This window comes from Eleutherodactylus coqui, chromosome 7 (genome assembly GCF_035609145.1).
Source record: "Eleutherodactylus coqui strain aEleCoq1 chromosome 7, aEleCoq1.hap1, whole genome shotgun sequence".
NCBI classification, from domain to species: Eukaryota; Metazoa; Chordata; class Amphibia; order Anura; family Eleutherodactylidae; genus Eleutherodactylus; species Eleutherodactylus coqui.
Window position 1 is genome coordinate 198,600,521 of NC_089843.1, and position 26,053 is coordinate 198,626,573.

At 42.1% G+C, this 26,053-nt stretch overlaps 1 protein-coding gene across 1 annotated transcript in view; it reads right to left on the reverse strand.

Annotated features, from left to right (window-relative positions):
- Nucleotides 1-11,104: 11,104 nt before the first annotated feature.
- LMNB2 (lamin B2) overlaps nucleotides 11,105-26,053 on the reverse strand; it is a 48,480-nt gene continuing 33,531 nt past the window's right edge. Inside the window, exons 9-12 of the mRNA XM_066574237.1 lie at nucleotides 25,665-25,772; nucleotides 22,730-22,849; nucleotides 17,594-17,701; nucleotides 11,105-16,242 (exon numbers count right to left, since the gene is read on the reverse strand). Coding sequence (XP_066430334.1) covers nucleotides 16,201-16,242; nucleotides 17,594-17,701; nucleotides 22,730-22,849; nucleotides 25,665-25,772 — 378 coding nt within the window. The 3' untranslated portion in view covers nucleotides 11,105-16,200. The remainder of the gene's footprint in view (nucleotides 16,243-17,593; nucleotides 17,702-22,729; nucleotides 22,850-25,664; nucleotides 25,773-26,053) is intronic.

Sequence of the window (26,053 nt, forward strand, 5' to 3'; positions counted from 1 at the left end):
AGTCAGCCACCATCTTAGCATTCTGATTCAGTCTATAAACATGGTCCATTTTTGTGTCCAGAGAGTCCAACCTCCTTCCAATATCTGTTAGGCGCTGTGGTTTTTGAGAGCTCGTTGGCTAACAAATCATGAGATCTGGAGCCAGCATTGAGCAGGAGTTGGACCTCATGACCCTGGAGGGACAGAGGGACAGAGAGAGAGAGAGAGAGAGAGAGGGGGGGGGGGGGGGACGGGACAGAGAGGGGGAGAGAGAGACAGGGAGGAACCTAGAAAAAAAAAAAAAGCTCAGCACCCGCCGTCCCACATACAAAAATGCTCGAGTCTCCCATTGTAGTCAATGGGGTTCGTTACTCGCGTAGAGCTCTCGAATTTTACGAAAAGCTCGACTCGAATAACGCGGACCCGAGCATTTGGGTGCTCGCTCATCTCTACCTACCATTAATTCAGTTAAAATGACAATCCTCAGGTACGACTTTCACCCGCATCGGAGGATCGGCGGGCATTTTCCAAACTCACATCGTGCGTCGTGCAATGCGTTTTACTGTCCCATTGAAATCAATGAGGGATTCATTCCAAAGAACGCACAAAGATAGAGCACGACTTTATTTTGTCTCCCCACACCGTGATGCATTGCGGTGGGGAGAATAGGAGGGGGCTTTAAAAAAAAAAAATTTGCTCATGTATGCCTCCATTCAAAAGAATGGCATTCATATTCATACATCTCTCAACGTACAACTCTTGCACAATTTCTCGATGCGTGAAAGTGGTCTTAGACCACCTACTGACATCATGACTAACAAATCCAAAGCTTTCAGTGTTACACTACTTTTGTAGCTATGCATTAAACTCTGAGATGCGATGTACCTTGTTTATCTGATTACAGACCAGTAGAACCTTTAAAAGTGTAACTGAAGGATTGTTTCCTGCTTACGAACTTGTATTCTGACCATCAGTGAAATGGTTAGCCAAGATGCAGATTTACTATACTGTACTGTTTATGCAGACCAACTCTGTGGGTTGTGCAATAACTAGAGATGAGCGAGCATGCTCGGATAAAGCAGTTACTCGAGCGAGCATCGCTCTTCTCGAGTAACTGCTTACTGGTCCGAGTCAGGCTCGGAGGGGGGAGAGTGATCTCCCTCTCCCTCCCCCCCCCCCCCTGCCGCCGCTGAGCCTGCTCGGACCAGTAAGCAGTTACCTGAGAAGAGCGATGCTCGCTCATCTCTAGTAATAACCAAGGGGAAACACATTGAAGGTGAGAAGGAAGCACAAAATTGAATCACGGGTATGCGGAGTTATGATATAAAATGGATAGTCAGTGTATCACTTATTGTTTTCAGCTAGATAAATGGACTGTTTACATCACAGATCTGATAGTTCTACTCTGTATGCATCTATACACCCTGGCTCAGCTGTATTTAATTCAAATTATGATATATGCATATATGCACATTATTTTTTTTAGGATGTAGAAATGGACTAGTGTTTGTGCATTCAAGGAGGATCCTGTGCAAGATCGCCCTTTTCAGGGTGTTAGTCCTGCTTGATATAGTTCGGACCCTTTAATAGGGATAGGCAATCTTAACCCTTTTGGTTATAGGATTTTCCATACATCTAGGTATCATGTGTATTCATCCAGTCATTCTAGAATCATAGAATAGATAAAAATCTGAATAATAGCATCCAATGGTAGGGAATTATAATATTGAGGATTTATTAAATACGTAGGACTCACCCAGATGTAACGGGACCCTCCTGGTGTCCCGACATGTCGAGAATCCTAGTGAGCGGAGAACAACCAATGGTATTTTTCAAATAATGTAATCCAGTAGGGAATCCAATAGCACTGGTCTAGTCAACATCTCAGAAGGAGAGCGTCATGAGGTGGCTCTAGGCATATACATACCAGAGAACAAGGAAAGAATACTGGAATAACCAAGAAAAAGAAACCCCTGACATATGGATATAGAGGAGTATTGACTTACTTCATAGGGGTGCCTAGTCTGTGGCACCCCTCAGTCCAGGAAGGTAGTTTGTATAATCAGGTCTTGGAGATGTTTTTAAAATCCAAGTAGGTTTATTGAAGAATATGCCATTCTCGTTTAGTGAAAAAAATCTCTTAAAATGTCAGTTTTCTAACAAAATGGTTGAGGTCTACAAAGAGTTCAAAAAGATCAGGCTCACTAGATGGACTAAAGGACAAGCCCCTGGATAGTAGTTCCACTTCTCCTTGTTTTAACATATACTAAGAGATGTTAAATATATCTAGTTTCATTGCTTCGTCGTTGGCGATTGGATCTTCCGAGTTGTCTTTAGATGTTTTTGACTTTTGATGTGTCTTTCTCCCTGCCCTTTTACCCCTTCTTCTCCTTCTTTCCGATCTGTTGGGTGACTGATAGAATTGGGTGATTTTCGTGCATCCTATTTGGTTGTTTCCAATGGATTTGGGTAGTGTTTTCCCCTTTGGGGTTTAGGGACAGCACAGAGCTTAGTGTGACCCGAGTATTGTTTGTTGGTCCCTCGGTCTCTGGGGGCCGAGTGTTTGTCCCCCCTAAAAAAAGATATCGTTGAAGGAGCAATAGAATTTATAGTCTCACATAAAAGATTAGTGGAAGAAATGGTATCAGTATTTATGATAGATCTAAGTGGGGTATATTCCTTGTTTTGTAAAAAATTAATCAAATCTGACGGACTCCCTGGAATGTTCTCCATGAGTAGTGGTTCAGGGGGAATTATCTGAATGTTTTGGGAAAGAGGCAAATTAGTAGGGGAATTCCTAAAGCATCTATTTTTCCAGGTATAATCTCTTGGGATATACCTAAAAGATGGTTCAGGGTGAGGAGAATTATAGTAATATCCATTTTGTCTATTGGACATCTGGTAGGGGCCTGAGAGAAAGGGCCCCCGTTCATAGATCCCATAAGGGGTGACTAAGTGATCATTGTATTGATATTCATGAGGCTTCAGATAATGGTTGGGTATATAATTAGAGCGAACATGATCTCTATTATGTAAATGGAATCTCTCCCAATGGTTGTATGTCTCAGGGGGATTTCTTATATTCTGGTTAGTATTGTATGTTTTTCTATTATCAATATGTTTGGCCTGTGTAGCAGACATATTCCCAAGGGAAATATCTTTTTTTTCATTTTTCAGCTTTGAAATCCCGCTGTAGCTTTTTAATTTTTCTATACATTAATTCTTTTTCTAATCTAAACTATCCAGGGCCTTGTCCTTTAGTCCATCCAGGGAGCCTGATCTTTCTGAACTCTTTGCAGACTTCAATCGTTTTGTTAGAAAACTGACATTAAAGAGATTTTTTTCACTAAACGAGAATAGCATATTCTTCAATAAAGCTACTTGGATTTTGAAAACATCTCCCAAACCTGATTATACAAACTGCCTTCCAGGACTGATGGGTGCCCCGGACTAGGCACTCCTATGTAGTCAATGCTCCTCTATATCCATACCACTGGAGCGTCAGGGGTTTCTTTTTTGTTGGTTATTCTAGAATAATAGAATGGTTGAGTTGGAAGGGACCTCCAGTGTCATAGGGTCCAACCCCCTGCCCAACGCAGGCTACACTAAATCATCCCAGAAAGATGTCTGTCCAGCCTCTGTTTGAAGCTTTCCATTGAAGGAGAACTTACCACCTCCCGTGGCAACCTGTTCCACTCATTGATCCCCCTCACTAATATTTAATCTGTGTCTCCTCTCTTCTGTCACCCTCACTGTCAGAAAGTTTTTTTCTAATATCTAATCTGCAGACTGCATAATATTCTTCTTTAGATATGCTGCCACTTTCCATTGATAAACATATTTTTCTTCCTTTTTAGCATGTATTAAAGATCTGTGTTTATTAGAGATGAGCGAGTATACTCGCTAAAGGCAATTGCTCGAGCGAGTATTGCCTTTACTGAGTATCTCCCCCTCTCGAGACTGCAGGTTCGGGTGCCGGCGCGGGGGAGCGGTGAGTAGCGGCTGTCAGCAGGAGCGAGTGGGGGGGGGGGGAAGAGATCTCCCCTCCGTTCCGCCCCGCAGCTCCGTGCACGTCGCCGGCGCCCGAACCTGCAGTCTCAAGCGGGGGAAATACTCGCTAAAGGCAATGCTCGCTCGAGCAATTGCCTTTAGCGAGTATACTCGCTCATCTATAATGTTTATCTATCCTGGTCTCTTTAAATGCTTCCAATTCTTCCTTTTTAGTATTAACAATTGTGCTTTGAAAATCTCATTTCGCAAAATTTCCCAAGCTTCTTGGACATTTATGTCCTTAAGAACATCCAGCCATTAAGATTCTTCCTACCCTCTTTCTGAGTTAATTGAAATCTGCCTTTCTGAAATCCAACCTTGAGGTCTAAGTTTTCTCAGGTCTCCCCCCCCCCTTTTATCTAAAATTCAAGGATAGCATGATCACTGCCTCAAGGTCCCAGCCACCCTTACTTCCTCAACCATTTCCTCCTTGTTGGTGAGAATTAGGTACTTTTACCTGAGAGAGATTCCCAAAAAAGGTCTGGATAGTTAAAATCTCCAATGATTACTATGTCATGCTTTTTTGAGAGCTTGGCCATCTGATGTCGAAAGAGTTCATCAATATTTTCTGCTTGTCGAGGTGGCCTATAGTAAATGTCTACTATGGTGTCCTTTCGGTTTTTCTCTCCTTATATTTGTACCCAAACAGTTTCTACAGAACTGCCATGCTGTGAAGCTTGAATCTCTGTGGAGATGAACGTTTTCCTAACATACAATACCTCCTCCCCTTTTATTATAGACTCATTGACTGGTAGAGTTGGAAGGGACCTCCAGGGTCATCAGGTCCAACCCCCTGATCAGTGCAGGATTCACTAAATCATCCCAGACAGATATTTGTCTAGCCTTTGTTTGAACACTCCATTGAAGGAGAACTCACCACCTCCCATGGTAACATGTTCCACTCATTGATCACTCTCACGGTCAGAAAGTTTTTTCGAATATCTAATCTGTCTCACCTCCCCTTCAGTTTCATCCCATTGCTTCTAGTCTTTCCTTGTGCAAATGAAAATAGAGCTGATCCCTCTGCAGTGTGACAACCCTTCAGATATTTGTAAACAGCTATTAAGTCTCCACTCAGCCTTTTTTGCAAGCCAAAAGTCCCAGATCACTTAACTGTTTTTCATAGGACTTCATATGCAGACCGCTTACCATCTTCGTAACTCTTCTCTGCACTTGCTCCAGTTTGTATAGGTCTTTCTTAAAGTGGAGTGCCTAGAACTGGACGCAGTATTCCAAAGGAGGTGTCAGACTAAGGAAGAGTAGAGGGGGAAAATTACCTCACGTGCTCTAGACTCTATGCTTCTCTTAATACATCCCAGAATTGTGTTTGCCTTTTTGGCTGCTGCATCACATTGTTGTCTCATGTTCAGTCTATGATCGATTAGTATACCCAAGTCTTTTTCACATGTGCTGCTGCTAAGCCCAATTCCCCCCATTCTGTATGTGCTTTTTTTTTTTTTCATTTTTCTTGCCCAGATGTAGGACTTGGCATTTTTCCTGGTTAAATACCATTCTGATAGTCACTGCCCACTGATCAAGCTTTTCTAAATCTTTTTGAATATGCCCTCTCCTCTAGTGTTAGCTATCCCTCCTAGCCCTGTGTTGTCAGCAAATTTGATCAGATTCCCATCAATTCCCTCCTCCAGATCATTTATAAAAATGTTGAACAACACTGGCCCTAAGACAGAGCCTTGTGATACCCCACTTGATACATTATTCCACTTGGATGTGCAGCCATTTATGACCACTCTTTGAGTACGAGCACTCAGCCAATTGTGAATCCACTAGAGATGAGCTAACCTACTCGGCCACGCCCCTTTTTTGCCCGAGCGCCGTGATTTTCGAGTACTTCCGTACTCGGGCGAAAAGATTCAGGGGGCGCCGTGGGTGAGTGGGGGGGTTGCAGCGGGAAGTGGGAGGGGGCTCCCCCCTGTTCCCCGCTGCTACCCCCCGCTCCGCCACGCCTCCCCCCACCCCCGAATCTTTTCACCCGAGTACGGAAGTACTCGAAAATCGCGGTGCTCGATCGAGTAATTACTCGAAACGAGTATATTCGCTCATCTCTAGAATCCACCTAACAGTTGCCTTGTCAATCCCATATTTGGTCATTTTTTCAATAAGTATAGCATGAGATACTTTGTCAAATGCTTTACTAAGGTCAAAAAATACTATATCCACATTTCCCTGATCAACCGAGTCAGTGATAATGTCATAGAAGGAAATTAGATTAGTCTGGCATGACTTGCTTGTTACAAACCCATGCTGGCTCTGGTTAATTATGCCATTTTCATCCAAGTACTTGCATACATGCTGTGTAATAATTTGTTCAAAGATCCTTCCCGGTATAGAAGTCAGGCTCACAGGTCTGTAGTTTCCTGGATCCATCTTCTTCCCTTTTTTGAAGATAGGGACAACATTTGCCCCTTTCCCGTCTGCTGGGACTTCTGTTCTCCAGTAATCGTCAAAGATTACGGCGAGTGGTTCAGCAATTCTCTCTGCTGCTTCCTTTAGTATCCTAGGATGTAATTCATCTGGACCTTGAGACTTGAATTCATTTAGGTTAGCCAAGTGTACCCTCACCATCTCTTTGCTTATAGCCTGCATTCTTTTATTCCTCCAATAGCTCAAGGAAAATCAGTTGATGTTCCATCAACTTTGAGAGAAAACAGATACAAAAGAGGAATTTAAAAGTTCGGCCTTCTCAACATCATTCTTAACCAATTCACCATGTTCATCTTTTAAGCATTCTTCATTCAATAGCATTTTTTTTTGTCATACCACCCAAATCCGTTTTTATTGCTTTTGGCCACTGTTGCAAGCCTCAATTCATTATTAGCTTTTCTGACACTTGCCTCACAGTTTCTGCAGACCGCATTATATTCCTCTTTAGATATCACCCCCTCTTTCCATTTAATAAACATATTTGTTGTTGTTTTTAACATGTGTTTCAAGTTCTGTGTTCATTCATCCTGGTCTCTTTAAAGGCTTTCCATTCTTCCTTCTTTTAGGGATAGTGAACCATTGTGCTTTGAGAATCTCATTTTTACCAATATTTCTCAACCTTCTTGGACATTTCTGTCCTTAAGAACCTCCAACCATTGGATTCTTCCTACCCTCTTTGAGTCCATTAAAATATGCCTTTCTGAAGTCCAACCTTGGAGGTCTGAGTTTTCTCAGGTCTTCCACCAGTTTTATCCAGAATTCAAGGATAGCATGATCACTGCCTCCTAAGATCCCAGCCACCCTTACTTCCTTAACCATTTCCGACCTGTTGGTAAGAATTAGGTCCAAGATAGCAGATCCCCTTGTTTTCTCTTTGACCTTTTGGAAGATTAAGTTGTCAGCAAGAGCGGATAAGAATTTGTTGGATCCATTACTTTTACCTGAGATTCCCAACAAATGTCTGGATAGTTAAAATCTCCCATGATCACTATGTCATGATTTTTGCTTGGCCATCTGGTGTAGAAAGAGTTCATCAATATCTTCTGCTTGTCCAGGCGGCCTATAGTAAATACCTACAATGGTGCCTTTTCTGTTCTCACCTTGTATTCTTACCCAAACAATTTCTACAGAACTATCATGCTCTGAAGCTTGAATCTCTGTGGAGATGGAGGTTTTCTAACATACAACGCAATACCTCCTCCTGTTTTTTTGGTCTGTTCCTTATAAATAAGTTGTATCCTTCAAGCCTTGTATTCCAATCATGTGTATCATTCCACCAAGTTTCTGTGATGCCGGTGACATCATTTGTCTTCCTGTGTTAGGAGCTCCAATTCTCTTTGTTTCCCATGCTCTTTGCATTTGTGTAGAAACATTTTAGTTTGTGATCAGTGTCTCTTGCTCCTCTACTTTCCTTCTGAATTTTTTGTCTTGTTCTCTTTCCACTTCTAATAGCAAAGTTCTCAAATGTATTAATAAGCTGTATATTCTTTCCTGGCCTTTCACTTCCCTTCCCATATTGTTCTAGTTTAAAGCTCTCCTGAGTGAAGCAAGGCGCCCACCAAATATATGCTTACCTGTTTTTGTAAGGTGCAACCCGTCTCTAGCAAGACCTTAAAAATCACTCATTATTAGATAAGTTTTAGGATAGTAAATTGGTGAATTAAATTTATATTGAATGCAATTATGGCCTTTGATCTTGTGTTTGTTTCTTCACTCTATTTTGACTTTTTGAATCCTGTGTCGATGTGTTAATATACCTATATTCTGTCCTGAACTGTACAAAGTCTTGCATCTCTCCAGGGACTAACTGCAATTCTTGATAATACATGTGACTTCCACGGGTCCAGTAAAATCAGCGGAGAAACAAATGATATTTCCTATCTATTAATGGACAACGGATTCTGGAAGCACAGTTCTAACTACAGATTGTAATGCTTTTAAAAAGAATATTCACTAAAAAAAAAAAAAAAAAAAGTCATACAACGTTGTTTATATGCCAAAAGAATTTTATTGGTCGTACAAAAAGTATTCCAGTCACAATGTGAAATACAAACTTCTTATGGGGGAAAAAAATAAAACAAAACCAAAAACACAAAACATGCCATGCATATACAATTATGAAACCGTATGCAATCTAGACAGGCTACATTTTTACTTATTTTTGTCATTATTTAAAAACAAATGGTGTACCTTCATAAAAATATAGGAGTGATACAATATATTTAGCAAGCTTTTATCATAGTACATACATTGTATATGGAAACAGGCGATACACTGGAGGAAAAAAATATATACTTGTACTTATGGTGTATGTACTGAATTTATATATGCGAACCTCTCACAGAATTGCCAGGAATGCAAGCCATTTATGGCAAACCCTAGAACTAGCAGGGTTCACAGAAAAAGCATACTGTCAAACATCACTTTTATTAATATAAGAAAACAAACAAAAAAAACGAATTGCACTCAACCATGCCAAATACTAATCTAGAGATGGAAAAGCAGAGTAACCACGCCAAAAATGTTGACTCCACACAGGTTCCTGTGTGGGGTTGCCCTCTTCAGGGGTGGTTACTCCATTTTTCCATCTCTAGATTAGTGTCTGGGACGGTTTAAAGGTGCAATTAGTGTTGTTTTAATATGATTAATAAAAGTTATATTAATATTTAAGACAATACACTGTGTACCCTTTACAACATTGTTCTGTATATAACTCCCTGTTTAATCAGCAGAGAGAAACAGCCTATTAGTGTCTATTACAGAGCACAAATGCAGGCATTCAAGGCTTGCTTTTTTTTTTTTTTTTTTTTTTTTTTTTAAATAAAAGGTGGGCCACAGCAACAGCAATGCAGTTGGGCAATTTTAGTGTATAGCTGCATGTTCCATTACCCTTCATGATTCCTGATGATCCTCAGTTTCTACTGACACCTCCGTCTACTTTGGGAAATGGGCTTGGCCGCAGGTAAATGAGAACAGTTGATTTTCTAACGTACAAGTATTAGTACTTATTTCCTCTACCATACTTTGTGAAAAAGTTGACAGAAATGAAGCTTCACTTTAAAAAGATATGATCAAATATATAATCTCCCAGAATCTGTGCACGCTGCAAGAGTGCTATTACACAAGCACTGCTAATATTTGCAATTTAGGGCTAATTGCTTGCATGCACCTGCAGGTTCAGTCTGGCAGTCCTCTGTAGTCACGGACACTAGCTAGTGCAATATGGCCCTAAGATTATGTTCACACCATATAATCCACATCACAAAAATCTGATGTGGATTTCAATGAAAATTCACATGAAGATTTTAGCTTAAATCAATGAGACTGATCCAGTAAACTTAATGTGGATTTCACGTCAAGTAGCGACATGTCTTTTTTCCACAATGTAATATTGTCAGGACGACTTCAAATACCCGAATTCTCTGTAAGCAGGAGGAAAGTTAGTGTTAGTGCTCTTCGTTCACACCTTCATGGTGGTGAACATCAGGTTGACACGAGCATTTCACGAAACTGACAGGGCTACCCGCAGGTTTAGAGAAGACAGTAGTTCTAGGAAGTTTGGGTAAAACGGTTTCTTTATAGGAAGCACATGAAACAAGTCGCAACAAAAACAGAAAGTAAATTGCTGTTGTTTTCACTTTGAGGGGGTAGTTTATAGGCACTAAACACAAGAAAGCATCACCTACACTGCAACCCACCAGAGCTCAATACAAGTGGACTTAACAAAAGCAGTAAGAACACAAATTATGTATCCTGTAGAGATATATGGAATAACTATCAGTAGGTTCATTGCATGTAACAGTGATGTCTGAAAAGGTGACATTGTTACGCACATGTAAAATGCCTCCTGTGAGGTTATGGTTGGCCATGTAGAAGCAACTAGGACTGCAGACTTGCTTAGTATTGCAGTATATCCGTCGGGTGTCCACATGAACTCCTTATTGCTTTATAAGTGGGTGAGATCCCCAACCAACCAACTGCATAAAGGAAAAAAAACAAACCACAATGGTTACAAGCCAAGCAGGAGGAGTGACTCGCAATGAAAGTGTTGGGTAGAAGCCGGCCATGAATAGAACTATTCTAACTTACAATAGATTAATGATCTAATATTCATTTCACCTTGGTAATAGGGGAGACTCCTACATGTGGGATACCTCTACTTCCATGAATGTGCTTACATAAAGCAGACACCTCCTTAATGTCTTCTAAAAGTGGGCAGCTACTCGAATGATTGTAATTATACCGGCTAAAGAGTTATTGGGGTGAAAAAATGGAGTCTGATTCACTCAAAATGACAATTGGAGATCTTCTGGCATACTAAGAGTCTGACCAGAAACGCGATGGAAACATGCGCTTTGGCTGCCCATGTGGCCGGACCACCCCCACCTGTAGCAGTCAATGGACTCCCCATTCTGCCATCTCCGTGGGTTTACCAGTGCCTACTAAGCCAGTTGACTGATACAGTTTGTCACAAAATTGAACACTTGCTACATTTAAATATGCGCTTTATATCTCCTACAATGAATGGCGTTTCCGAGGGAACAACTGAGTAATTGTATGCATCAAAAAGTATAAAATCATGTTCCCAGGTCAGAGTATAAAAAGAACATAGCTAGAATATAAATACCCAATATGAAAGTCACAGAATTTGCTTTATTCACAGTGAGATAAATCAGTGTAAATACATTTTAGGCTCAAGAAAAAGCTTGTGGATTTGCACAAGGTAAATCTGCAGTGGATTACAGTAGTAGCCATGTGGGCAACATCTCATCCACACACTGCAGAACAAAAATTGACCTGCGATATGGAACTTTAAGTCCTCAGCATGTCAACTGCAGCGGCAGATCTTTCATCACCTTTGCTGTAACATAGTATGTAAGGCTGAAAAAAAAAATAAAAACAACATCCATCCAGTTCAGCCTATTACCCCCACCCCCTCCCATCTCAAAGAACCCAAGTGTTGGTGGTAAAGGAGTTACAGTTGTGCTTCACAAATTGCTGTCAACTAGTAACGTATCTTTACGCAGAGAGGAGTATCAAACAGATTTTGCCCATTGATGGGGCCAAATCCACAGCAGAAAAGCCAGATATCCTTTCCAAAATAAGTAAACCATCTCCCGATTTCATGCAATGCTGCCGTGTAATAAACCAGTGTCACCTGAGCGTTTATCGGGCGCATCTACACCCTCATAATATGGATAAATGTTCCAGTGCGACTGCGGGTCTACCAACCCACAATCTGTGATTCGTATGATGCTACGAGTTTGGGCGAGTCAGGTTGCGACTCGTTTATATTACGGGCACATAAATCCGCCTAGAATACACTTGTGTGAAGTCGGCCTTAGGGACTAGTACAGATATTATATTAGGACTAGTATCCAGTGTGCAGTCATTTAGGAGGCTCTAACATTTCTTGTATAGTAGTTTTTTCTGAAAAGCTGGGCACAAACCCATTACTGCTAAGTACTTCTCATTTATATGGTTGGAAGCTTTAGAAACCCGCTTCTGTTCTACTGATGTACGATGAGCTAATTGACAGCATACCACTCTCCTAATGTTGAAAGCTGGGCATGGCCTTCATCTTAATACTGTAGATACGGTACATTCCAATGACATGTATACCATGTAGGCTGCACATACTTGTATAAAGGGGGTTGACCACTTTTCAGTCAATCTCCAATTAGAATGTGGGAATAGACACGCTAGGAGCTACTATTTTTGCAGATCATTACAACTGCTTTAATACGTTAAGAACTCAAAGGCCTGTTTACACCAGCAGGTAATCAGTTCCGTGCAGACTAGCAATTATGTTCAATAGTCCATTAAAGGGGTTTTCCTCGACATAAAAATATGGCGAGCACCGAGGATCGACAGACAGTGGCCGGGATAGGAGAGTATTGAAGTTTAGTTCATTTTAAGCCCTTTTAACTTTATGTTGTGGAAAACCCCTTTAATGTAAATCGCTGAAGTGACTGAACAGAGATAAAACGCTTCTTGATCGTGTGAACATAAAACTGTTACGACATTGTGGTACTTCAAGACGAATCGTTTATCGTTAGCCAACTATATAGACAACCAGCCAATATTAGAACAAGAGGTTTAAATGCTTATCCAGTTGCTATAAAGCTGTCGACAGCAACTGTATTAAATATCTGTTTGTTAACAGAACTGAAAAACGGGGCCTGGAGGTCATTAGTTAAAAGTTAAGTCATTAAAAGCTTTACTTGTGTTTAAAATTGAACTTTATTTAAAAAATGAATATTTGGAACCTACATTAGGTTCCATGACAATTGCCATCCGGTGACGCTTTCACGGGACCACAACACGAGCGCAGAAGGAGGTTTTTCCTTTCAATATCCAAGACATTAAACGCGTTCATTTTGAACAGATTTGGGAACGTGTCACCATCTTATGAAAGCCGTTACTTTTCTGCAGAGGAGCAAAGTTAATTTTAAGTAGCTCATCAGAAACAAGTGACTGCAGTCTGTAGATAACATTTAGGGCATATTTACAGGGGCCGATAGTAACCCAAGTAATCACTCAAAAGAGCGATTAAATGCAACTGTCGTCCCATGTAAATCGTGCAAGTGAGAAAAAAAAAACCCCCAAAAAACGCTCACTTGTCAGGAGACACTCTGCTTTTAGCTCACCTTTTGGCCTCTTTCACACGGGCTACAAAACGCATGTATATGAAGCTCATGGTTTCTAATGGGTTCTTTCCCATGAGATCCCATTGGAAATCATGAGCTTCACATACATGCGTTTTGTAGCCCGTGTGAAAGAGGCCCAACACAAAATCAACCATCGGTCTGCGTCAGGCAGTCGGTCATCTATGAATGCTCGTTTACTCTGAATGGAGGCAGGTGGGCCTAGAGATATCATTGCCTCTGTGTGAAAGTAGAGAGGCGATAATCGTTGGGATGGCTGTCGGTTGCCCAACAGTATTGTGTACAAGTTCCCTTAGGCTACTTGCACACAGGCGATTCTTGGACATCCTGTTCATGTGCAGGACACTGTCCATTGACATATGCTCTTGTCATCCGAAAGTCAAGAAATGGAATTTTTAAAAAAAGCCTGTGAGCATATACCCATTCAAATGAACGTGACCCATGTTCTCCAGATTTCAGTCCCATTTTTTGGGTCGAAAAACTCTGTGAGCAGTCTGATGGCATATATAGGAGTTATTCCAGGTAAAAAGCATTATCACCTATCCACTGTCTGTGGGTTCATGGACACTAGGACCGCACCCAACGGCTGCAATGAATTTGTATGGAGTTGTTTGGTCAGTGCTCAATCCAAGCTCCACCTCAATGTGGTCAGGGCCCCCCTGAGTCTAGGCAACTGGTACAGTTGCCATAAGTCAGACCCGTCTTCTTATATCAAGTGCATAGGTGATGTGCTTACAACTGGGATATCCCTTTAAATTAACATAGAAATCCTCCCAAAGGCTGAATGTGATTGCAATATGAATTAAGCTGAGGGATGCTTAAATGGAAATATTTAGTGCAGTTTTTAAGTGTGATTGACATCATGCATGGATCAAGTCTGTCTGATAACATAGGAGGAAAAAACCTAGTGGAATGATCAGTGTTATTTTGTCACTGATGACTACACTAGGAGTTACAAGATGCACATCATTACATAACAAAACCTCCTCCATCCCATTACAGTTCTACGGCTGTAAACTTATTTTCAGCAAGAACCTCTGTCCGCAAAACTGCAAGAACTTGTTGTCGGCGTCCAAGCAGTCTTACAAGGTCGGCTTAATTTGCCTTCTATCAGGGGAACAGCAGACTATGATGAAGATGCTCAGGAGGGAAAAGACCATCTAGTTCAGACCAGATCATGCATAAGCACTGTAATACACTTTTAATGAGATCTCGAGGACCGCAGACTGTATGCATGGACATGATTACATGAGTGACCATGGATGCATTATCCATTAAGTGCTTTTCACAAGTTCTTGACAATGGAAAAATTAAGAAGTATGCATCTTAAGACCGGAAGATAAAAGGCTGAGTTAAGGCCCATTTACACGGGACGAGCGTCTAACAAATTATGCCCGACACCCATCCCTGTGTGTACTCGCTCCCGTGCTGCAGCACAGGAGCGAGTATCGCTGGCTCTCTGACTGAGCGGCCAGTAGGGGGCCAAGGTGGCTGGAGGAGATTTCTCTCCCCTACCCCTCTCCATCCACTCTGACAGCAGCCATTCAGTGCTGTCCGACTGCTGGTTACACTGAACGATCATCGTTCAGTATTTTATGCAGCCTAAACGATCAGCGATGATTGTTCAATGTAAACAGCAGCCGTTCAGTACTGAACAGCCGCTGTGTTAGTGAATGGAACTTCCATTATTTCGGCTCCATCATAGAAGCAGAAAAACAAAAGTGAGGTCATTCCTGATCAGTCACATGACAAACCCTGATACAGCCCAAAGGAATCCACCGACTATAATGGGTTCTAATTCTGACAACTAATTTTAAATGCAGGATCGTAATGTAATTTAATTTAGAAAAAAAACTAAAACAATTGACTGCTTTCAAATCTCCTGACTGATGCTACTTGAGAAAATGTTTATCTTCTGCCCCAAATGTTTTTTTTAACATATATTTTAAATCGCCCTTTCAAACAGGAGTTTATAGGGACAGCTGGTACCGAATTGGCCATCTCAGCCGGTCCGCTTGAAATGAAAGCAGTGGAGGTGCCCATGGGCGTTCTCTGCTGCTCTCTAGGCATCAGCTGTTGTGAGACAACTCCTTTCAATAGTAACATGAGCACAGGTTAACAGCAACACCTTATTTGTCAAAATATCTAAATACCTGGACCAGGTACAGGCCCTTACATATAACTGTGGTGTACTTTTACAGGCTGTGGAATTAGAAATCAAGGTTGCACCTCTAAATGGGCAGAAGGCAAAGAAGAATGCTTAAAAGAGGACCTATGGCTATGTCGGTTGGGCTAGCTGGCTGCATAGCTTTGCAGCCGTGGTCCTGCTGAATAATGATGCTCGGCTTTTCTTCATACTGACCCCCAGTTCAGCTATACGGGCTCTTCTTAAGGGGAAACGCCATGTTACTTATTGACAGTGAGCAGGAGACTACCCACCTGACAGATTGACAGCAGCGAGTGCTGGATCCAACTACAGCCTGCACAGGCGAAAGGAGCAAGTATGAAAAAAATAGACAGCGATGCAGTCGGTGGGGCTGTAAGCCTATGCAGCCAGCCCAGCCGATACAGACACAAATAAAGAGGCTCCGTCAAAGATGCTTGTATTTGGTCATTCCTACTTGGTAGGACATCTACAAGAGAGGTAGACAACATGGCCAAAATAACTTCCCACTGATTGGTTTTCAATATGAACATTTCCGATTTGCAGAATACTTCCATGCAGAAATAAGTCGCACTATAAAAATGTATCAAACTCTAAAAGTAGGACCTTTGTCAGTCAACCAGTAAGACATTCTGTGCATGCTAGCCGCTAAAACTTTAAAACTGATTAAAACTGCTCAACAAGATTTCTGGCGTATGAAAAGGTAAAGCATAAAACTTGCGCCCTCGCTGAGAGAGATAGTGTTAATAAAACCACAGAGAGAACAATCATATATATATTTATATAAACATAAAAGAAACTTTGCATGTTTGGCAGTAGTCAGCTTCTCATAGGTGGAAGAAAACAATGCCGAAAGTATAAAAATAGCAACTCTGGCAGTAAATCAGCCGAGATTGGTTACATCAGGTAACAGCCTGTGGACGTTGTACGAGGATCGCCCTGCAGAACGACAAATGACAGATATTAGAGAGGAACCGCTCAGCAGAAAGTAATAAGCAATCAAATAAAGCGTGAAGAGTCTTCTGAATGGAGGGCCGACTGCTCACTGCCCATGGAGAAAGGCGCGATTCTACGCTCAGAAATCGTACCCAGGAGGCAAAATCGTGTCTCGAACAGTAGAGTACGCCATGCTGTTGTGAAGGAGACAGAACCACCGCTGTCACCATATGCTCGCCTCCAAGGTGACCAGGTTTGAGAAGCATCAATTTTACTAAGAAACAAACCCACCCGGATTACACACCGGCACGCAAGTTCAAAGTCTGATAAATAATTTTACAGAAGCAACAGTTTACCGCTTGCAACACCGGAGAAAAGGTCCTGAGACCAAGAATACAGATTCATCCCTGCAGACGTCCCCTTGAAGTGTAGGGGCGAAGCTCTATGGTGAACTGCCACATTTTACACTGTAAGGCCTCTCACACAGGCGCTTTTACCGCAATTAACGAGGCGTTTTAAACGCTGCAGTATAAAGCTCCCATTGAAATGGGGCCTTGCAAACATGCGCTGGATCACAGGGTTTTCCAGCGGCACGATTTTCGAGCGGAGTCTGCTCCATATCTAGCCATTTAGCGCACCTCATCACCCATCAGTGATCGGGTGCGCTAAAACAGTCGGATGCAGGGAGCTGTGGTCGAAAGCAAAAAGACAAGTCGCTGCAAAGCGCCACGTTTGCAATCACAGCGCTTTGCCACATTCATGTGTGAGAGCGGTCATTGCAGAACAAACGATGAAGGTGGCAGGCTTGGATGTGAAACAAACCTTTGCATGTTGTGGGACATAAACCATGCATTGTGGGACGCACAAATACAAACGCTATTCTTTCAAACTGAGTCTTACAAAAGGGATTTTTCTTCTTGCAAGATAAAGGGGGGGGGGGGGGGGGGGGATAAATCGCTGCATGCCCAATTTTTTTTTTCACGTCTCATGGAACGTATCACCCATTGTTTTCAATGGGAAAGTCAAACACATTGCACGCCATGCGATGTGATGTTTACCACCGAGTTGCCGATCCTCCGACGCGCCTGAAACAAGAATCGGAGGATTGCAATTTCACAGACGTAATGAGGCACATTATTGCATAAACCACACGTGGACAAGCGCGATATTGGGCTAGGTTACTCGCTCGTGTGAATGTAGCCTAAAAGAAACTATAATCTCTTCATGTTGGATGGGAAAATAAAAAATTGATATATAAGGAGACGGTCATACGGCGAAAACAGTGTAAATGCTATTTTCCATTAAATTTAATACCATAGCTAGGATTGTGGAAGAACAGAGATATCTAGTTTACCTGCTGGTGAAAGAGATCTTCCTCCCCAAAATCTGCCTCTTCGTCATCCTCTCCATCCTCCTCTATAGTAGACACCACAGTCTTGGTTACAGTCCTAACAGCCACTTCCTGATGAATTGGTGAGAGAACAGAAAAAGCACCGTTACCTTATTGGGCACGAAACGGATTTAAGGCACAAAAATATTTAGCAGAAACGACCAATGGACTGTACCATGCATTCAGGTTTAAACATCGACCTAAATTCCTTTGTAGTCTGAGGGAGTGGAGGGGTTACAGTTATTAAAATTGTCCATCTCCTATCCAGGTTAGGCCATTAATAGTATATTGGCAAGTGTTTGCTCCCCAGGACCCCCCTGACTATCAACTGTGCATTAAAAGTCCATTCAGACGGGATGAGTGTCAGGCAAATGATGCCCGACACTCGTCCCCGCACGGGAGATAGGACAGCTGGCTCACAGCGAGATGGCTGCAGGAGACTTCTCTCCTTGAGCTTCCCTGCCCCTCTTCTAGGGGAGGTAGTATGTGCGGGTTCGAGTGTCAGACATTGTTTGTCCGACATTCGTCCAGTCTAAATGGGCGCTAAGTCAGTGCACTTGTGCATGGAGCCCATTTCTGACTGAAACGGACAGCTCCGTTCTTTCTGCAGTGGCCCAGCTTGGTATTACAGGCAAAGTTTCAATTCACATGAGTGGCAAAAATCAGCTCCATGCATGCGCACACCAGATTGATGGAGGTCCTGGGGGACGAGCGTCTTAAAGAGAAAGTCTTCAGAGGGAAATCCTAGCTCTGCTAATAAACTAGCTGACGGGTTTACAGAATTGTATTGTGATCTCTATAAAAGTAGAGTGGAATACTCTAACCCCGAAATCAATACATACTTGGATAACACTGCATTTCCTAGTCTGTCTGAGGAGGAGAGAACAACACGAAGGAGGGGATTCCAGAGGCTTTGGAGTCTATGACTAGTGGAAGGCCACATGGACCTGATGGCATCCCCACAGAGGTATACCGTATATACTCCGGTTTATTAAGCCCACAATTGTTACATGTATATCACATTACTTTTAAGACAGGGAGCTTACCTGCCTGTCTATATGATGCGTACATAATTCTACTTTTTAGGGTGCTTTTACACAAGCGGATAAATCATTCAGTTTCCCACAGCCGGTGGGAATTGGACGATTATCAGTGTAAATGCATGGCCTGACTGAATGACAAACGAAAAGTGAATTTATTCTTGTTTGACATTCAGTTTCTGCACAGAACAGATCAGCCCATGTAAACAGGCATAGAAGGAAAACGTGACGGCATGCAAGATGCAGAAGAGTCTTGATTCCTCCAAGGACATAATAGCAGCAACGTGTCGACCACAAGTGTTCTGGTTACTGTGATTATGCATTTGTAGCCTCACTATTAAAGTGCTCTGGACTGTGCTGCCGTAACCGTACCCGTGTCTACCCATGTACACAGCGGTATCGCTTATAAAAACAGCCTTAATGTAGGCGGGCGGCCAGAACTATTCACCGACTCGCTCCGCCTCCATTCATTAGTGATCCTTGTTCCTGTGCAAAAGCACAGAAAGGTTCATCACTGGGACGATCTGTCAGGCGTCTGCGATAGACAAGTCGCCCCGTGTAAAAGGGTCCTTAAACCAAAGAAAAAGAATGAAATTTGGGTCACTATCAAGTATTGTCGACCAGATGATCTGCTGATCACAACTATCATTCATGGGGGTCAAATGGGATTTCCCAGGAAATCTACATCCAAAACATATCCAGCAGGACCAAGTGGCCTCCCAGGTGGGGACAAGGCAGAGGCAAATACAAGCCTTGGCCTCACTGGATATTGTAAAGCGCCATTCACACACGCTGTAAACGCTGCAGAATAGCTGGAGCGTATTTTTCTGTGGAAATTTCGCAGCATTTACATTACAAGCCATGCGGATAAGATTTCAAAAGTCTGGTCCACAAGGAGCGAGTACTTCTGCACAGAACCCGCAGCATATTTGAAATACGCTGCAAACTCTAAACCTGCAGGACGCCCATTTACACTGTGAATTCTGATTGTAGATTTCAACCTTGGAAATACAAAGATTGAAACCTGCGGCACAACCACAGCCACAGCGCTCATGTGCGGATCCAGCCGCTGCTGGGCAGCCTCACTGCAAAATAGAACACAACTTATAGCAAGATTTTACGCTCGCTATAAAGTGCATCTTATATTCTTGCTTCTGCTTTGTAGACTAACGAACATAAATGTAATTTACTGAAAGTCTAACAGTTTCCTCACTGAAAGCACAAAGTAAACCTCTAAAGCAGTTCTGTGAGGCTTCCGTGCTCTCTCCCAATTTCTGTTCTTACAGCATGCACATATGAACCATATTCACTGCGGATTTTAGGAAGCAGAAAAACTGCAGATAAACCAGAAATAATCCACAGCAGCAAAATCTGCACCCAGCGGCGTGGATGTATTAGTGGATTTTGGTGTGGATTTGCTGCAGATCATACCTTTGCATTGTACCAGCTCTGCCAGGATGAGCTGCTGCCACCAGATGAGGGCGGCTCCATTGTATTCTTGTGGTACATTGTGTACTGTAGAGACACCCGTCCTCATAGAATGTGATTTGCAGCTTTCAGCGGCTCGTTGACTGTTAGTTGAGTCTTTAAATAAATGAATTCCTGTTTTTTTTAGTGCTTTCTTGTCTATTTGTACATTTTGCAGCCTTCGCTTCCCTAAATTATAAACCTGTGATTACGATACCAATAGTCAGAATATAATTGACGATTACAAAGCACTTTAAAAGGGGGCGTTAAATGATAGTATAGCAGAGGACACCATTCAATTACAGTAGAGGTGTTCCTTCAACATGCATTATTAATTGGTTCCTTTACGGGGGCCCATAAGACTTATCTTCTCCATATAGGTAGCCTAGTTGTATGAATAAAGCATTATAGTTGGAGGGCGTGTTACAGATTTTCCATTGGGGCCCTGAATCTTCAAGTTACACCTCTGGGAGGGGAAGAATCTTCTTCTGGTAGTGGGGCATTACTAGTACAGGCTTTTGTTGCTGGGTGAATGTCCGGGGAATCTTTTTGAGGCGGCACGCCAGCCAGCGTTGTTTGGTTAAGTTGTGTTTGGCTTCGGTGAGATTTATTTTTCAGCAAGTTGTTCACTTTTCACTTATTTTGTAATGATTGATTCATACAAGTGAAGTTAAATGGTTCATGTTCAAACGAGGTGAAACGTCAATTAACAATCGACCCTTAATTCCAGACGTCCTGTGGCAAACGGCTGACTTGTTCCTCCATCGTGACAACGCACCTGCCTATCAGCGCCGAGTGTTCAGTAATTTGCGTGATGAAGATTACACAACACTTGCCGCACCTCCGTATTTAACTGATTTTTGCTTTGTGCGACTTTTTTTAAAAGTTTCCTTGGGTTAAGAGACCTCAAAAGGAAAACGTTTTGCTGATGTTGAAGAGGTGAAGCGAACAGCACAAATACTAACAGATATCAATTAAGAGTTTTAAAAAATGCTACAAGCGCAGTAAAAACATTTGAAGCAATACTTTTGTCCAAACAGAGCGGCCTTTAAGGGAGACGAAGGCTGCAAAATGTACAAATAGACGAAATGAACAGGAATTCATTTATTTAAAGACTCAACTAACAGTCAACAAGAGCCGCTGAAAGCTGCAAATCACATTCTATGAGGACGAGTGTCTCTACAGTACACAATGTACCACAAGAATACAATGGAGCTGCCCTCATCTGGTGGCAGCAGCTCATCCTGGCAGAGCTGGTACAATGCAAAGGTATGATCTGCAGCAAATCCACACCAAAATCCACTAATACATCCACGCCGCTGGGTGCAGATTTTGCTGCTGTGGATTATTTCTGGTTTATCTGCAGTTTTTCTGCTTCCTAAAATCCGCAGTGAATACTGTTTGTATGTGCATGCTGTAAGAACAGAAATTGGGAGAGAGCACGGAAGCCTCACAGAACTGCTACAGATGTTTACTTTAGGCTTTCAGTGAGGAAACGGTTAGACTTTCAGTAAATTACATTTATGTTCGTTAGTCTACAAAGCAGAGGCAAGAATATAAGATGCACTTTATAGCAAGCGTAAAATCTTTGCCCTGTACCCCTGAAGATGCCCACATGGTGAAACATGTCAGGTGGGCGATCTCCGTTTTGATAATGTAATGTGGTTCTACTGCTTCAGTTAGGGAATGTACGATGCGTACTGCAGCTACATTGCTACAATGTGTTCTCATCCTGGCAGCATCATCCACAAGCATTCTATACCACTGGAAGATGGATAGTTTAGTTGATCTTTACGTTTAATTCCAGTGGAGCCTTCCATTGTTTAAAGATTAGGCAATAATAAAAGTAATATTCTAGTGAAAGTTACAGAATCAACTGTAGTGAATAGAGATGAGCGAGCGTACTCGGATAAGCACTACTCGCTTGAGTAATTGGCTTTATCCGAGTATCGCTGTGCTCGGGTCTAAAGATTCGGGTGCCGCTGCGGCTGACAGGTGAGTCACAGCGGGGAGCAGGGGAGAGCGGGCGGGAGAGAAGGAGAGAAAGATCTTACCTCCGTTCCTCCCCGCTCTCCCCTGCAGCTCCCCGCTCCGTGCCGGCACCCGAATCTTCAGGGACGAGCACAGCGATACTCGGATAAAGCCAATTACTCGAGCGAGTAGTGCTTATCCGAGTACGCTCGCTCATCTCTAGTAGTGAATCATATGGGCAAGCAGAAAAGGGTAATTCATGTCTTTGGTCATTTGATTGAAATATTTTAGTTTTACCCATTGCACATCTAGGTCATCTCTTAGGGTTGGATACCAAAGAGGTTTTAGTTTTACATATTCACCCCTCTGGTGCCCTCCAGGTCCTGCCCTGACTTCTGTCCCCATGCAGTTTACTGAATGACAGAAACTAAGAAGCAACCAGAGCCGGGATTCACTAAAAGTAACGTGAAACCATCTGCATATACCCATTTCAATGGTGTTCTGGCTTCCACATGGTAATAACATGAACAATGATACACTTTCACATTCATACAGAAATATGCCAAAATACAGACATTATTTTGATATTATACATTACTACTTAGTAACCGTTTCAACAGACCTCCTCATCACTGTTCACCAGGGAGATTTTGATATTGCTGTCGGTTCCCCAAGATCTCTGGCTTTTCCAAACCAAGACAGAAGGAGGGCTGTGGGCGACGCCGGCATCGGCGCTGTATATCTGCAAGATTCAAAATTAATATCTTGATTCACAGGGCAGAAACATATATACATAGGAGACTATATGATATACATATAGCAAAGTCATTTTTGTCAAAGTGGCAAAGCTTGCCTAGTAGGTAAACATGGCAGTTTGACAATGTAAGAGACCGGTATGCTGTATAAAAGGCACTCCATGTTCAAGTTGATGGGTTCCCTTTGTTGTTTGCTGGTGTGCAATCTGCAGGCATCAGGTTATAGAGCCGGAGGAGCTGAGCAGATTGTTAAAAAGCTTTATTGAAAAAGATTCAGCAGAACGTGTATTTTATACATTTATATCTTTACTCATTCTGAGCGGAAGAGTCCAGTGGGTGGAGCCATCAGTGATTGATAACCATTTCTGTATGCACAGCTGTCAATCACTGATGGCTCCGCCCCCTAAACTCCAGCTCAGACTGAGCAGAGGTTTAAGTGAATAAAATACAAGTTGTACTGAATCTTTCCCCATAACACTATATCAATCTGCTCCGCTCCTCCAGCACTATAACATTATGCCTGCAGTCTGGACACCATGTTCTAGCTGACATGTTCCCTTTGACTTTATCACCATTGGGCACAAGGCAGGTCTCAGAAGAGAAAGAGCACTATTTGGCTTTTCAAATGCAGATTTTGCTGGAATTATTTTCAGATGCCATGTTTGCAGCCTCTGAGGTACCAGTACATTTGATACCCCTAATAACTGACCCCATTTAGGTAACTAGACCCCTCGGAGAGTTCATCGAGGAGTATAGTGAGTATTTTGACTAAGCAGGCGTTTGAGTTTTGCTCTTGAAATAAATAAAATAAAAAATTATATATATAATTTTTTTTTTTAAAGAAATAAGCAGGTTTAGCCCCAGATTTTTTAGTTTTGTGAGGTGCAGGAGAGAAAGCACCGCACAATGTGTTACTCAATGTCTCCCAAGTATGGAAGTGCCCCATGTGTGGATGGAAACTACTGTTGGGACAAATGGCCGGGCTCAGAAGGGAAGGAGCGGCATGTAGCTTTATATATAAGCTGCAGAGAACATCAGAGGAAATCATATTCTAGTTCAACGCAATAATACAATTATAATTACCAGGATGTGTGAGATATTGTGATGTAATCTTTTACACACAGCCGGCTTTGTGTGGTGTCCTTCCTTATCCCTCTTTTGTAACAGACTTTGCACCTTTTTTGGGTCTTTCCCTTCGTACCAGTGGAGGGAACTTAACTTGGAAAGCGCTGCCCTGATAAAATTGTATGGCCTTGCTTCCAGAAGTACTGCCCCCCCCCCTCCTCGGTCCCCAAATATTAGGGCCCTTATGACCTCCTCCTGGAACTCCAGAAAGGCGCCCTGCACATCTATATAGCTTGTAGCATTATATAGTACCAGCTATAGGATGTGCACAGCCAGCTTTTTGTGTTTTTTAGATCACACCCTTGTTTTCCGCATTGCATGGTACGGCTCGAGTACGTGATCAGACAGGTCAGCCCCTCCCATGTACCCCAACCCATGTACAAAGTTACTTTGAACAACTGCCTTGTCTCTTCGAATCTCGCACCTCAATTCACTGTGATCTCCAGTGTACTGCACCTCCATAGACTGAAGGACCATCGCTCCTCTGTGAAAGCACAGGAGCGACAATCGTTCCATTGTAAAGTCACCCTAAGAATTGAATTACCCCCCTGCACCCAATCCGTACACTTGTTTACTAGTGACTCAAATGCATCTAGGTCAAGGAGTTAAAATTATTTTTGTTAATTTGGGATCACATGTGATGATACAGGGAAGCAAAAATACACACGAGCTCTGTACATCTTGTACTTTTAGGAAGACCACATCTTACGCTCTGCTTGAGTCAGACCTCGAGCAATTAACATGCATCTTCTACAAAATGTTATGTATGATGAAAAACTGCAAATGCCACTCCGCACTTGACAATTTTTGTAGGCTTTATGCAAAATGTACCAGGTGTCAGCCTACAGAAAGTAAATGGCTATGGTGGTACATTTATCTTATAATTCAGGCTGTGTGTGTTTGCCAGGCAGTTTCCCATAACTTCACTATTGGGGATAAAAACAAAAACAGATTAAAAAAAATATAGAAAAAGCCACCAAAACACTATTTTATATATATATATATATATATATATATATATATATATATATATATATATATATATATATATATATATATATATATATTTTTTTTTTTTTATTTTTTTAACAAGCTTCAAAGTATACGGCAAAAAAAAAAAAAGCACCCTGAAGGCCCTTTACATGGGACGAGTGTCGGGCAAATGATGCCCGTGTATAGTCGTTGCAGTGCTGTTGCACGGGAGCGAGTATCACTGAATCCCTCACAGAGCGGTAGGCAGGGAGGTGGGGGGAGTGTTCTTCCCCCGTCCATCTCCATTCACTGTAAGCAGTTCGGTACTGAACGGCTTGTCATTCGGTTTTCGAGCATGCCGAAACCTGAATGACCGAGCAGCTCTCGTCCAGTCTCTGCATGCATTTATATGGGTTGACTATCGTTTAAAACTGAGCAGGAGTACGGAATTTTGTACAACTACTAACGATAATCGTCCGGTGTAAAAGGGTCTTTAAACGGGCATATTTCTTTGGATCGAGGACTGCCTCTTTTGTGACATTTTGGATGTTGAACTGTGGGAATGATAAGATTACTCCCCCAGGTAGGCCTGCAGCTACACATAAAATCACTGATGTGGCGCTCCTCCCTTCTCAGTTTCAGAGTGAGACGCATGAATGTTAGAACTTCCCTGTGTTTCCATGAATGGATATAAAGACTACTTACCTTAACAGACTGGCCTGCTTTCAGCACATACTTTGGTGTGAATTTATATACTATTTCTTCTTGGTCTCCAATCTTTATCTTAAGTCTCCAGGTGCCTAGAATTCGATCCTGGAAGAAAAGTTTAAAGATTTGTGCATGTGAATACAGTCTGTGCAGTGTAAGCTCTGCTCACATTGTTGCTACCTACATGCAGTAGAAGTCATAGAAGACGATTTGGGGGGGCAAATCTAATAGTTTCTTTTCAAGTGTATTCACAAACAAAAATTAAGTGCTTCGTGAGATGCAGGGGAATAAAATGACTTCCCCCCCACTAAATATTGCATGTCTAACATAGGGGGAAGTGCAGAGCTGGTTAAGGAGAATATATATATATATATATATATATATAT